The sequence below is a fragment of the Cryptomeria japonica genome, chromosome 5 (assembly GCF_030272615.1).
Source record: "Cryptomeria japonica chromosome 5, Sugi_1.0, whole genome shotgun sequence".
In the NCBI taxonomy this organism is placed as follows: Eukaryota; Viridiplantae; Streptophyta; class Pinopsida; order Cupressales; family Cupressaceae; genus Cryptomeria; species Cryptomeria japonica.
The window spans coordinates 310,540,759-310,553,696 of record NC_081409.1 but is presented as its reverse complement, the minus strand read 5'-3'; the positions used below and the strand labels follow the sequence as shown (position 1 = coordinate 310,553,696).

Sequence of the window (12,938 nt, the reverse complement as noted above, 5' to 3'; positions counted from 1 at the left end):
AAGTATTATTAATTTTTGGTTGTTATAAACATTAAAGTAGATTTCCACAATCCATGAGACTATCTAAATGTGCTTCTGGATTTGATTGTGTGAGTTTTCTAGCATCAACTTTTCGGATCACACTTTGTAGAAAATGGGAAAAATTTGTAGACTAAACCAACTAAATAGAGAGAGAGAGAGAGAGAGAGAGAGAGAGAGAGAGAGAGAGAGAGAGAGAGAGAGGAGAGAGAGAGAGAGAGAGAGAGAGAGAGAGAGAGAGAGAGAGAGAGAGAGAGAGAGAGAGAGAGAGAGAGAGAGAGAGAGAGAGATTTTAGAACCTTTTTGAATGTGATCCTTTGACCACCACTCCTTGATACACTTATATAATAATCACACCAAAATCATCTTTTCAAATTTCAAAGTGCATTTAGGATGCAGACTATCATCCACAAAGGATAGGATTATATAATAAAAAAATTAAAAAAAACAAAAATCTATCAAATTGGACCTAGTTGGAACATTAAAGAAACCATACATTTTGCAATGATTGTGAATCCTAGACATAAGTTGGTCCAAGTATATTCCCCATTTTTTAAAAGTAAATAAAAAAATCCATATCTTTGATAAAGTTTTAAAAGTCTTTCTAGGCTTGACTAACCCATGAGAGGCCATTGCATTTCTTCAGGGAGAGGATCATGTTTAAATCACCCCCAAGAATAATTAAATCTAAATTGAAAGTAGAAATAAATTATATAGTATACATATAATCTCAACCCTCAAATCATTGTCACAACAACTCTAATAGTGAATCTTGTATAACATAAATCTCAATTATAATATACATATTAATCTAAATTTTAATGGAAGGGTTATAAAGATACTTAGTGATTCTTTGGGGTACGGTTATGGTATTACAAAAGGGTGTCCAATACATAGATTTAAGAAACATTGGTAGGATTTTGCTAAACATCCACAACCTTGGTATGACTATTGTTCACTTTTTTAACTGTTAACGTCTAAATTAAGCAAGTGCCCTTAGGATTATTAGGCTATGACACAATGCAAGACTATGCAATGTATAAAATGCAACTCCATAATCCTAGCAACACCAATACAGTGAATGAGATTTCCTTTGATTGATGTGCACAAAGAAATCTTAGATGATTCGGAATTCCATTTATAAACATCCCATTGCCTTGTACACATGCTTCCCAACTCCCAATACCTACCCATTTTATGCATTAATTAAATTACACCTAGTATTGAACCAATATATTGGATCATATTTTATTTATTAAAAAAAAACAATGTGCATGCACATGATGAGTATTGTTTTAGAGGTAAATCCTATAGGACAATCAACCAAGATCACAAGGCAAGACTCTAAAAGAAAGATACACATATAATTCATATTGGGTTCATCAAAATGAAATGAAAAATTAAAAAGTGCTATGTACTAATAGACTAATTATAATCACTCCACTTAATAGAAAATGATAAATTAACTATGATAATTAAGTAATAAAAATCATTTTGCTAGCATAGACCTATTAAGAGCTAACATGAATATAGGATCAAAAGAATTGAAACAAGACCAAGAATGAATGGTAGCAACAACTACTTAGTTTTATGACTGAAGAATGTGTATAATATGAAATAATCATAGGTACAAGGACACAATCATTGGTCTAGTATGGACCCACCAAGTAGTACTATCTAGTGTGGTTAGCACTTTTCTAGAAGGTGTGTTGTAAAAAAATTCTATAAAATCCCTAATCTGACAATGTTGAGAAACATCTAAGGACCTTTTATCAAGAGGGGCAATTTGCTTCTTTTCTTGATTAAATAGTTAGACCCTTGTAATGATCAATATAATTTCTTGGAATAAAATATTGAATACATGTGATGCAAACTTATAAAAATGTTCGGATATATACTTTTTAAAGGCAAGTATTTTGATAGAATGCTCACAACAACTACTACAATAAATAATTATTTGAATGTTTGTAATGAGATGCAAAATGATGTTTAAAATGAAACTAAGGGTTTATTAAATGCCACTTTGTAGCACACTTACATAATTTGCACACACATTGGCACAAGATGGAAAATAAAATTGAAGTCATCTTAGGGACAAAAAATAAAAAAGATTCACAAATTTAAGGACAACTACCCCTAGGACCCTACTACTTGGCAATATTATGTTGGATATTGTTGAGAAGTTTGCTGGAATGATGTTATGTCATTGATGTCAACATATTCTTCTATGTGTTCCAGTCTTGCAATCACATTAAATGAGTTGGTTTAGTTAGTGTGTTGTAGTTGAGCTGTTGTGGTTTAATGGGTTTTGAGATAAGTATCTCTAGTTGATTCAACATAATTTTTTGTGGTCCACATGATTATTTGATCGAGCTATGACGTCCACTATTGAGGGTTTTTTTCATTTGTTCATGTTATTCGATATTTTGGTTTTTGCTCCGCATTGCTCCAGAATTCCAATATCTCAGTATGTGGAATTGGCAAAGTATTTGAGACATTCAGGTGCGTCCTTAATTCTAGTGGTTCATGATTTGGAAATCCACAAGCGAATCTTTCAAGTTGACAATCGATTATGGTGTTGTTCTTGAGCTTCGGTAGTGAGATGATGATAATTCTAGTAATCCGAGTTGTTGTGGCTGTTGTGGTGCGATTCACGTTCTTGTGAATATTTCTAGATTGTTTTCTATCCATGTTGTTAGTCTGCATTGATGGTTATGCGCAATATTGATCAATTTCTTGATCCGGTGGTGTTCTTCATGTTATGCGACATTCATATTGATTGTAGCGTGTTGCAGATGTTCAAGGTGTAATTCTTGGAGGTGTTTCATGTTTGCGTTGGTGATTTGGGTCCATACTATGTCTTAGCTGACATTTTTTGGTTCACATGTGTATTGGATATCAGATTGAGTCAACTTGATATTACACGTTTCATTTGTGTGTTATGCGCTTTTGGGCCAACAGGTAGAAGATCTAATTTGATATGTTGTAGATATATAAGAGCGATTGATAGTGTCATTTATGGGATCAGTGGTTATGTTGTGAGAATTGGTGATCGAGTGTGTGCAGTTCTTCATGCGGAAGTGGAAGATTGGTGCTCCGGATTGTAGCAGAACATCATATCAGAGCAGAGTGTTTTGCAGAGTGTGCAGTTTGATATATGAGCTTAATCAGAACTATTCCTAAGCATTTGTAGATGCTATTAATTATCTCAACCATTTTAGTTCTCTATTGTAGTAGATCTATAAGGTAGTGAGCCTTGCTCAATGTTGTAGCCCTTTTTGTAATTTGAGCAATGAGCTCTAGGTAGTGTGTCTGAATGCATGTGCATTCCCCATTGTAATAGTTTTATACTTCTAACAAGGTATATTAATATTGTGGGTCTCAATCCCATCGTTGTTTTTCCCTTAACCGTGTTTCCACGTAAAAAAATCATGGTGTTGTGGTGTTAGAGTACTTGCTTTTATGGTTATGCATCTTTCTTTTCTTCATATGTGCTATGTGGTTATATGATCAGTTTAATAAAGTTAAAGATTGTGAAACATTGATTCATCCCCCCTCTCAGTGTTACTTGATTCCACCATATTATTCTACCCCAATGTTACCATCCAAACAAGAGATAACTCAAATAAGATGGACCATGATCTTTGATAGGTTTAGGTTTAGGATATGTATTTTAAATGCTCAATACCAACAAATGTGCAAAATGAAGAGAAAAGAAAAACTAGGTCATCATATCGAAGTCCACCACTCAAACGAAGCAAAAACAAATAGGGAAAAGTGCAAGGGATTAAAATTTCATCATTACACGAAGTCATAAAAGAAAGGGGGCACGAGTCTAATTGATCCCAAGGTTCAAGGTAGTTGTTTGATTTCTATGTGGGTCTCTTGGCCTTTTAGTAGCAATTAACCTTAAAGGATACTTCACAACATAATATCTATGGTTAAGACCAAAAAATATAGGCAACAAATTAACTAGTTTATTATGACTCTTCACTTTTAATTGCAAGGTTATTGTTTGGTTCTATGTAGAAATCTTAATAAAATGTGAATCCATTTCTCACTTAAAATTATTCTTCCTTAAAATAGATTAGATTTACACACATCTTGAAGCTCAATAAATCCTTAATTGTATATTTTACTTCTCATACTTCCAAAATATTTTAAAATATATTTATCTCAAAGATTATTAAAAAAAATTCACCTTCAATCCTTTTTTCCTAAATTTAAACAAAGTGATCACCTTGTCCATTACCTTAATCTAACCCATCTTGATAAACTTTCCACACATTCACCTTACAATTTCTTTAAAGATTAATCACCTTACAATTTCTTTAAAGATTAACATACTTTCATCCAAACATTTTTGCCTTCTTGTGAAACAAATCTACTTATCCTGCTTTCTAACATTTATCTTCTCTCTCCATTCAATGCTAATTGCCATTGTAGATTTTCCAGTCCGGTTTAGTTTAAACTCAAAAGTTATATTCAAAAGTTAATAATTACAGCTAGTGTTCGAATGGTTGCTCGGAATATTATTGCAGATCGGCTTTCTCAAAAATGCACTATCAAAGTTCTATTCCAAAGAAAATGGTTACAGCTAATGTTCAAATGGTGGATTGGAAACTTCGATTATTGCAGACCTGCATTCTCAAGAACGCGCTTTCAAAATTGTACTCAAAGAAAATGGTTACAGGTAGCGTTCAAATGACTGCCTGGAAGCTTCGATTATTGCAGATTGAGAATGCACTTTCAAAGTTGTATTTAAAAGAAAATGGTTACAGCTAATGTTCAAATGGTGGCTTGGAAGCTTCGATTATTGCAGACCTGCATTCTCAAGAATACCCTTTCACAAGAGGAAAAAGGTCCACTTTTCATCGCTCGCAGGCGATTTGCATTTGCTAAACGTACTACTTTTCAGAATAGGGTTATTAACATGTATGTCAAGAGCGGGAATTTGGTTGATGCTCGTAAAATGTTTGACAACATGAAAGAACGAGACATCGTCTCGTGGAATACGATTATTGTAGCATACCGAAGATATGAGGTACCCCACGAGGCAGTCGCACTGTTTCACCAAATGCAACGAACAGGTTTCCATCCCAATGAGTTCACATTTGCCAGCGTACTCCCAGCCTGTGCCAAAATAGGAGCTTTGGAACGGGGTATGGAGATCCATCAAACCATAAAAGATATAGAAATTTTGTCAAATATTGTAGTTGCAAATGCCCTGGTAGACCTGTATGCAAAATGTGGAAGGGTAGACAAGGCACGCGAACTATTTGACAGAATGTCTGAAAGAGATGTCATCTCATGGACTGCAATGATTGTAGGATATGCACACAATGGATATATTGAAAAGACTTTAGAAACATTCAAACAAATGCAACTGGCAGGCGTAAAGCCAAATTCCACGACGTTTGCCAGCATCCTCCCATCCTGTGCCAGAATGGGAGCTTTGGAACAGGGTATGGCAATCCATCAAAGCATAACGGAAGGGGGATTTTTGTCAGATGTTGTAGTTGTAAGTGCCCTGGTAGACATGTATGCAAAATGTGGAAGCATAGACAAGGCACGTGAACTATTTGACAGAATGCCTCAACGGACCGTGGTTTCATGGACTGCAATGATTGTAGGATATACACAAAATGGACTTGTTGGAAAGGCTTTAGAAACTTTCAAGCAAATGAAATTGGAAGCTATAAAGCCAAATTCAACAACCTTCGCTAGCATCCTTCCAGTCTGTGCCAAAATGGGAGCTTTGGAACTGGGTATGGACATCCATCAAAGCATAACGGAAGGGGGGCTTTTGTCAGATGTTGTTGGAAATGCTTTGGTAGACATGTATGCAAAATGTGGAAGCATAGACAAGGCATGTGAAGTGTTTGACAGAATGCCTCTGAGAAATGTGGTCTCATGGACTGCAATGATTGTTGGATATGTACATAATGGATTTGTTGAAAGGGCTTTAGAAACTTTCAAGAAAATGCAATTGGAAGGTGTGAAGCCAAATTCCACAACCTTTGCTAGCATACTCCCAGCCTGTGCCAAAGTGGGAGCTTTGAAACAGGGTATGGGCATCCATCAAAGCATATTGGAAGGGGGTTTTCTGTCAGATGTCGTAGTTGCAATTGCCCTGATAGACATGTATGCAAAATGTGGAAGCATAAACAAGGCACGTCAACTGTTTGATAAAATACCTCAAAGAAATGTGGTTTCATGGAATGCCATGATTGTAGGCTATGCACAAAATGGATTTGTTGAAAAAGCTTTAGAAATTTTCAAGCAAATGCAATTGACAGGTGTAAAGCCGAATTCCACAACCTTTGCCAGCATCCTACCAGCCTGTGCCAAAATGGGAGCTTTGGAACAGGGTATAGACATCCATCAAAGCATAGCGGAAAGAGAAATCTTGTCAGATGTTGTTGTTGCAAATGCCCTTCTAGATATGTATGCAAAATGTGGAAGGATAGACAAGGCACATGAACTGTTTGACAAAATGCCTAAAAGAAATGTGGTCTCATGGACTGCCATGATTGCAGGGTATGCACAAAATGGATCTTGTAAGGATGCTCTCAAAATCTTTGAATTAATGAAGCATTCTGGAACATATCCTGACACTGTAAGCTTTGCTTGTGTTCTATTTGCATGCAGTCATGCAGGTTTAGTGGATGAGGGATGTACATACTTCAATCAAATGAGTAACCATTACTGCATTGCACCTACAGGAGATCATTATATGTGCATGGTTGATCTTCTTGCCCGTGCTGGCTATCTTGAGGATACCCTAAACTTTATTATTAAGATGCCAGTTAAACCTTTGGTGGTTGTGTGGATTTGTTTTCTTGGTGCCTGTAGACTACATATGAATATAGGCTTAGGAGTATTTACAGCGACGCTGCTTTTTGATTTGGATCCTAAAAATGCTGCGACTTATGTTCTTCTCTCAAACATCTATGCAGAAGTGGGCTGCTGGAGTGAGGCTCAAATGGTTAGGAGATTGATGAAAGATAGAGGAATTATAAAGATACCTGGATGTAGTTGGATTGAAGTCCATAAAATAATACATACTTTTTGTGTAGGAGACAGATCACACCCAGACACAGGAGATCTATGCAACAAATTTAGAGAAATTGGCTTGTTAGATGAAGGCAACAGAGAATTTTCCAGATTCAAAACATTCAGGTAATGATGTGGAAGAGAAGGAAAAATAATTATTTCTCTGCCAACTTTTCGTTGGTAATTGCATTTAGTTTGTTAAACGTGTCCCTGGAACAAGTATTAGAGTTGCTAAGGCTAAGAACCTTCCAGTGTGTGCTGATTGCCAAACTGCAACAAAAATTTATCTCTAATATTGTTGAAAGGAAAATTGTTCAAGACGAACCGTTTCCATCATTTTAAACAGGGACAATGGTCTTGCCGGAGATTATTGGTGATGGTAAATGACGCAATCTGAAAGTTAATTATAATGAGCGGTTAAGGTTTTATTTTCAGTTTCCATTAAGTAATCTAAACCATGCTGTTGGCTTCATTAAATCAGATGCAGGTCGCTGTTGTTATAATATTTTTTAATTTAATGATGTTTGTGCGACACTCTCTTCAGTTCACGTGGGCTGAGAGATCGTCTACCACAGAAAGCTCCCATGAGAGGAGACTTGATCTTGTGATCTCGTGTCTACCACAGAAAGCTCCCATCAATGGAGTCAGGTCTTCAACCCACAATCTGTTTGGTTTTAATTAGAAATAAACTATCATAATTTATATATGAAAACTAAACAAATTATATTTGTGTTTTGTGTTTTGTGTTTAGCAAACATGCAGGACACTTGGACAGCCCACATGATGAAGTTTATAGATTGATGTTACAGAAAATAAATAATATTTGTTTATGTACAACTAAAATCACAATCTATATTGCATTTTAATTGCATATTGATGGTATTACAAAAGTGTTCAGGATGAGATTTATAATTAGATATTAACAAGACAAGGGTTTGATGGTAGTTGAAAGAGAGCTAAAGAGGACATTTTATAAGTATTTGGAGTGACAACGGGTATAAAACAAGAGAAACTCAAAAGAATTAGGGCTACAAGAATCCATCGACAAGATTAAGAAGAATATTACAATTATATTCGTTATGTAGTCAAATTGAATGAATAACTTTATTCACAAGTGGCAAACCTAAGAAATGACAATAAAGATTAAATTGCATTTGATAAGATAGGAATTGAATAATATTGCATTAGTTGCAACCTAGCAAATGTTGGTGAATAATCACATATAGATTAAAAATCAGAATTTTTGTACTTATTTCATGTCAAGAATTTATAATTGGAGATTCAATTCATAATGTTCAAATTTATGAGCCATATTGGAATGTTGTCATTAGCATGCATATTTGTATCCAATAAATGTAGGGTAACATAGATTTTGGAAATAATTTACAATGACACTTTAATTCATCATATCATGCAATGCATTTGATGACATTATGCTTATACGGAAACATGCATTTTTTTTTTCTTTATAAGTCTTTATGATGTGTGCATTCAATGTTTGCAAAAAAGGAGGGGAATTCGTTAGGAAGTACCTACTACTTATAAATGTTTACTAACAAATGTTATCACTATCTTTTGCAAGGAAAAGATGGAAACTACAATCTTCCATTTTGAATTTCTTAAGACAACTCTAATTCACCTTTGTGATTGTTATGTGGCTCATACATTTTGTGATTTACAATGCTAGTGCTTTGTGGACATTTCCACATGTTGTGACATCAATATTTTTTATAACCCAAATATTAGCCTCGTGGCCTAGAATTTTGTTGGTGGTGGCACATATATCCAATGATTTAGAAATCATTCCATATTGGCCACTTTGTAAAGTAATCTATGGGATTATTTTATAATTATTTTGTCATTAATGACAATGGAGTTGCTTATATTCAAATGTTCTAGGCAATTATAATGCATGTATTAAAATATTCATTTTTACCTTGAGACCTAGGTGTGATGCTATAAGTGATATTTACAAAGTGATTTAGCTTTTATAGAAATAAAAGCTACTTCATGACAAATTCTCTTCATCTATTCTAAACATTGAATACACTCTTAATAAAGACTTATAATGACTTAGAAATGTGCATTTCTTCCTAAGCATAAATTTATCAATGGATTTGAGATGAAGAATTAAAATTCATCATTCTAAAATCTTCCTTGAATGAGAATTAAAATTCATCATTCTAGATTCTTTCCAAAACTATCTTTCCTTACTTTGTTGTTCATAAACATGTATGCTTATGATAGCATTCGAAGATTTTTAAATTGACCAAACTAAAATTGCTAGGCATGTGACTCACAAATATTTTAACATTATGAATTGAATTGCCTATTATAAAATTTTAACATAAAATACATACAAAATCAAGATTCTTAATCTACTTGTGTTAAAGATTTGATGGAGTTGTGATTAAGGACTATAAACAAACCTTAGATATAACATATAAAATTTAGTAATTATAGTTGGGTGAGTAGGTCTTGAATGCAAGGGAAGGGGCATACGCACGGGAAGCAACTCATGGTTTGTGATGGCACAGACGGTTCAGATGAGGGGGTCTAGACAGAGATGGCAATCCAGATCTTGTTGGCTCCCTCTCTATTCAGGTTGTTGGGGAGAAAGGGTCCTATGCTTCTCTCGAAGGAAATTGCCACCCTAGGCCGTGTGTGCTCATGTAGAAGGACCTTGTGGGTCTCTGTCCCTCTTCAGATGGGTGTAAATTGAAGCTTATGATGGTGGATATTACTTTGTGGGGGTCCTCTGCTACAGGTTGGTAGAGTAATTGGATATTTACTTGATTAATTAAACAATATTTGTTTAATTCTTTAAGTTCCCTATTATCTTTTTACACTTAAGCTAACATTAGGTGCATAATAATTATTTCTTTTATTAATTATTATGTGCAAGCTTAGGTTTTCCCTTTTAGGGTTTCTTGACCTATTAGAGGCTATTTTTCTTTTCTTTGTATCATTATGACATTACACATTTTGGTGAATATTGAGCTCTCATCTTTTGAGCATATTTTTCTATGTTTTTGTCTTTCAGATTATTTGCTTCCTTGCTTCTCCTTGTAACAAATTATTCAGCTTGCAGAAGATCTTCAGGCTCCTGTGGTGTTGTATTTTCTCAACTCCAACATGGTATTAGAGCTCAGATCTGCAGCTATCTGTTCTTGCTTTTGAGAAATTTTGCATTGGAAGTAGATCTGGGGTTTCAGGTAGTTTTTTTGTGTGCTTAGGGATAGACCTTTTTTTTTTTTTTTTTTTCCTGAGCACTTTGGGCCTAAATGGATCTCACCATCGTGCTCAGAAGGCCCAAAAACCCCTATAGTCATATAAAATTTGTCTATTTTTGACTCCTGAGCATTTGGGTGAATTTTTTCTCCAAAACCAAGTCGTACGACTTTGGCATGCAAATCGAGAAAAAGAAAATTTCAATTTTTTTTGCCTTTTTAAGGCATGCAAGCTGGATTTTTTATTTTTTTAAAAATAAAAAAATAAAAATAATAGTGCAAAGCAAGTTTTTTGGGGGTGTGAGTTTTCGCACGGTACCTGACCTGACGGTCCGGTCGTCGTACGGCCTGCCGAACCTGTGAGTTCGGCCCCCGTCGCCGGCAACCCCCTGCGGCTCTTGCCGGCCCCTCTAGCCCCCGCTGCTGGCAACCCTCTGCGGCCCCCGCCGTTCCTTCCGCTGCCCACCATTGCGTCGCTCCTCGCCACCTCTCCACCCAGCCATAGCTCCGCTCAGTCGACCCAGCCCCATCGTCGTGTTGCTCCCTGCCAGCTCGTCGTCCCGCTCGCAGCGCCGCCAACGCTCCTCCCCCCGCCGCTCGTCGCTCCTCCTCAGAGCGCCGCCGGAGCGCCACCTCCTCCTAGCTCCTCCACCAGACTGCCACCCTCTAGCCTTTTTGAGGGGGGGGTTCGTTTTTTGGTCGTATCTTGGGCATCCAGAGTCGTTTTTTGGAAAACAAATAGGCGTCGGAAAGCTGGTTCCGAGCCGGACGTCATGGTGTTGGATTTTTTTTTTCGAATATGTTGTTTGACTGTACTTTTTTCAGTCAAAGTCGGGCTTCCTTTCTACACTTTCGGGGCCGTAGAATGGGCAAACAGACTCCGTTTTTCAAAAACGAATAGGCGTTGGAAAGCTCTCAACATGCTCAATTTAGATTTGTGATCTTTTTTCTCAGAATTTTCATCATGTACATGAGATATCAGTTTGAAGTTTTTTTGCTTATGCACTACTTCCTTCTCATCAATATGTACTAGGGTTTGGGTTTATCTATTGTGGGGGGGTGTTTTTTCTTGCTTTCTGTCATTTATATCAGAAATCACAAACACCAAAACTCTGAAAACAAACAAACCCTTCTGCATCTTCTATCTATTCTGAAAGATCACATAATAAAAAAAAACCAACAAGCAGGTGTAGGTGCAGGTGCAGAGTTTTTGTTCTCATGGCAGATCCTTCAGTTGAGTTGTTGACTTCACATAACTATCACACCTGGAAGCCCCGCATCATGAGGCTTCTCAGGGCACAGGGTTTGTGGTCTTGTTTGGATGAGGTTCAACCTGTATTGCAACGTCCTTATGAGCTTCTTCAGCACAGGAACAAGATGGATGAGGCCATGGGTTTGCTCTTCTTACATGTCTCTGGTAGTCTTCTGTTTGACCTTGATGAGTTGCTCACTCCTCGGGCTATGTGGTTGAAGTTTGATTCTCTCTTTAGGAGGGTTAATGAAATTCAGGCATTACAGATTGAGGCAGAGTTGGTTTCTTTGCTACCTGATTCTTTTCCCACCATTGAGGATTTTTTGAACAAGTTCAAGACTACCCGATCTGTTCTTCAGGGATGTGGCAAGATCAAAACAGACACAGAGTGCATTCATTTGATTCTTTCGAAGCTTCGAGGTCATTTTCAGTTTTTTGCCTCTGCTTTTTACTCCACCATGGATGGCTTGGGTGCTCGTTTCAACATGCCTACCTTTGATGTCTTTTGTGAGCGTTTGTCTCGTGAGCAGTCTCATCTTTCTCAGCTGGATATGCTTTCAGGATCCAAGAACAAAGCATTGGTTGCTCAGTCCTCTAAGGCGAAACAAAAGCAGAAACTGAAGCTGAAGAAACCTTCTGTAGGTAGTGAGCATTCCTCCAAGCCTGCTTCTAAGTCTGAATCTAAACCACCATTTCCTCCCAAGCATGGGAAATCTTCATAGTCTAGTGAGTCTTCCTTCAAGACTAAGAAGAAATCAGGAGATACTTGCAGTTTTTGTGGCAAGGAAGGACATCCAATTTCCAGGTGTTAGAAACGTTTAGAGGTTTTAGAGGAAGCCATGCAACAGCATCGCATCTCCTCCCCTCAGGCATCTTCTCCTTCCACAGGGAAAGGTCATGCTCTCACTGCTCGAGCTTTGACCTATGGGTCCACATGGATACTAGATTCTGATGCTTCTCACCATATGACTCACACTCAGCAATTGGTTACTTCTCTTGCCTCTTGTGGTACTTCACAGATTGCAGTGGGTGACTCAGTTCAGCTTTCAGTCTTGGGTTCAGGTTCTGTCTCATTGGATGGGGGTACTCTGCAGGATATTCTGGTTGTTCCTGACATCTCGACGAACCTCCTGTCCATTCATCAGATTTGCCACTCTGGCTCTGGTAAGACAGTTGAGTTCTCACCACATGATGTGGTTATTCGGGACCTCCATGATTCTGATTTAGTTGTTGCTACTAGGAGTGTTGATACTGCTTCTCGTTTATACAGATTTGATGGATTTGAGCCCTCTGTGGGTGTTGGTTCGTCTCTAATAGCACATGCAGATTCAGTGAGTAAGCTTTGACATGAGCACTTGGACCATGTCAATTACAGATATCTT

The 12,938-nt window shown here is 37.0% G+C and overlaps 1 protein-coding gene across 5 annotated transcripts; it reads left to right on the top strand.

Annotated features, from left to right (window-relative positions):
• Positions 1–4,401: 4,401 nt before the first annotated feature.
• On the top strand, positions 4,402–7,809 carry LOC131078300 (pentatricopeptide repeat-containing protein At5g27110). Of its 5 annotated transcripts, none has more exons than XR_009113763.2 (3): positions 4,402–6,578; positions 6,670–6,763; positions 6,978–7,053. XR_009113763.2 is itself a non-coding variant. In XM_058015961.2 (3 exons), exons 1-3 carry the CDS (start codon positions 4,790–4,792, stop codon positions 7,449–7,451), a joined length of 2,331 nt encoding a protein of 776 aa, XP_057871944.2. In that variant the 5' UTR covers positions 4,402–4,789; the 3' UTR covers positions 7,452–7,809. The 5 variants fall into 5 exon arrangements, 4 of the variants coding, with proteins under 4 accessions (XP_057871944.2, XP_057871946.2, XP_057871943.2 ...); XM_058015961.2 differs by adding an exon at positions 7,421–7,809 and having other exon boundaries at positions 4,402–6,558; positions 6,670–7,200; XM_058015963.2 differs by having other exon boundaries at positions 4,402–6,558; positions 6,978–7,153.
• The last annotated feature ends 5,129 nt before the right edge of the window (positions 7,810–12,938 follow it).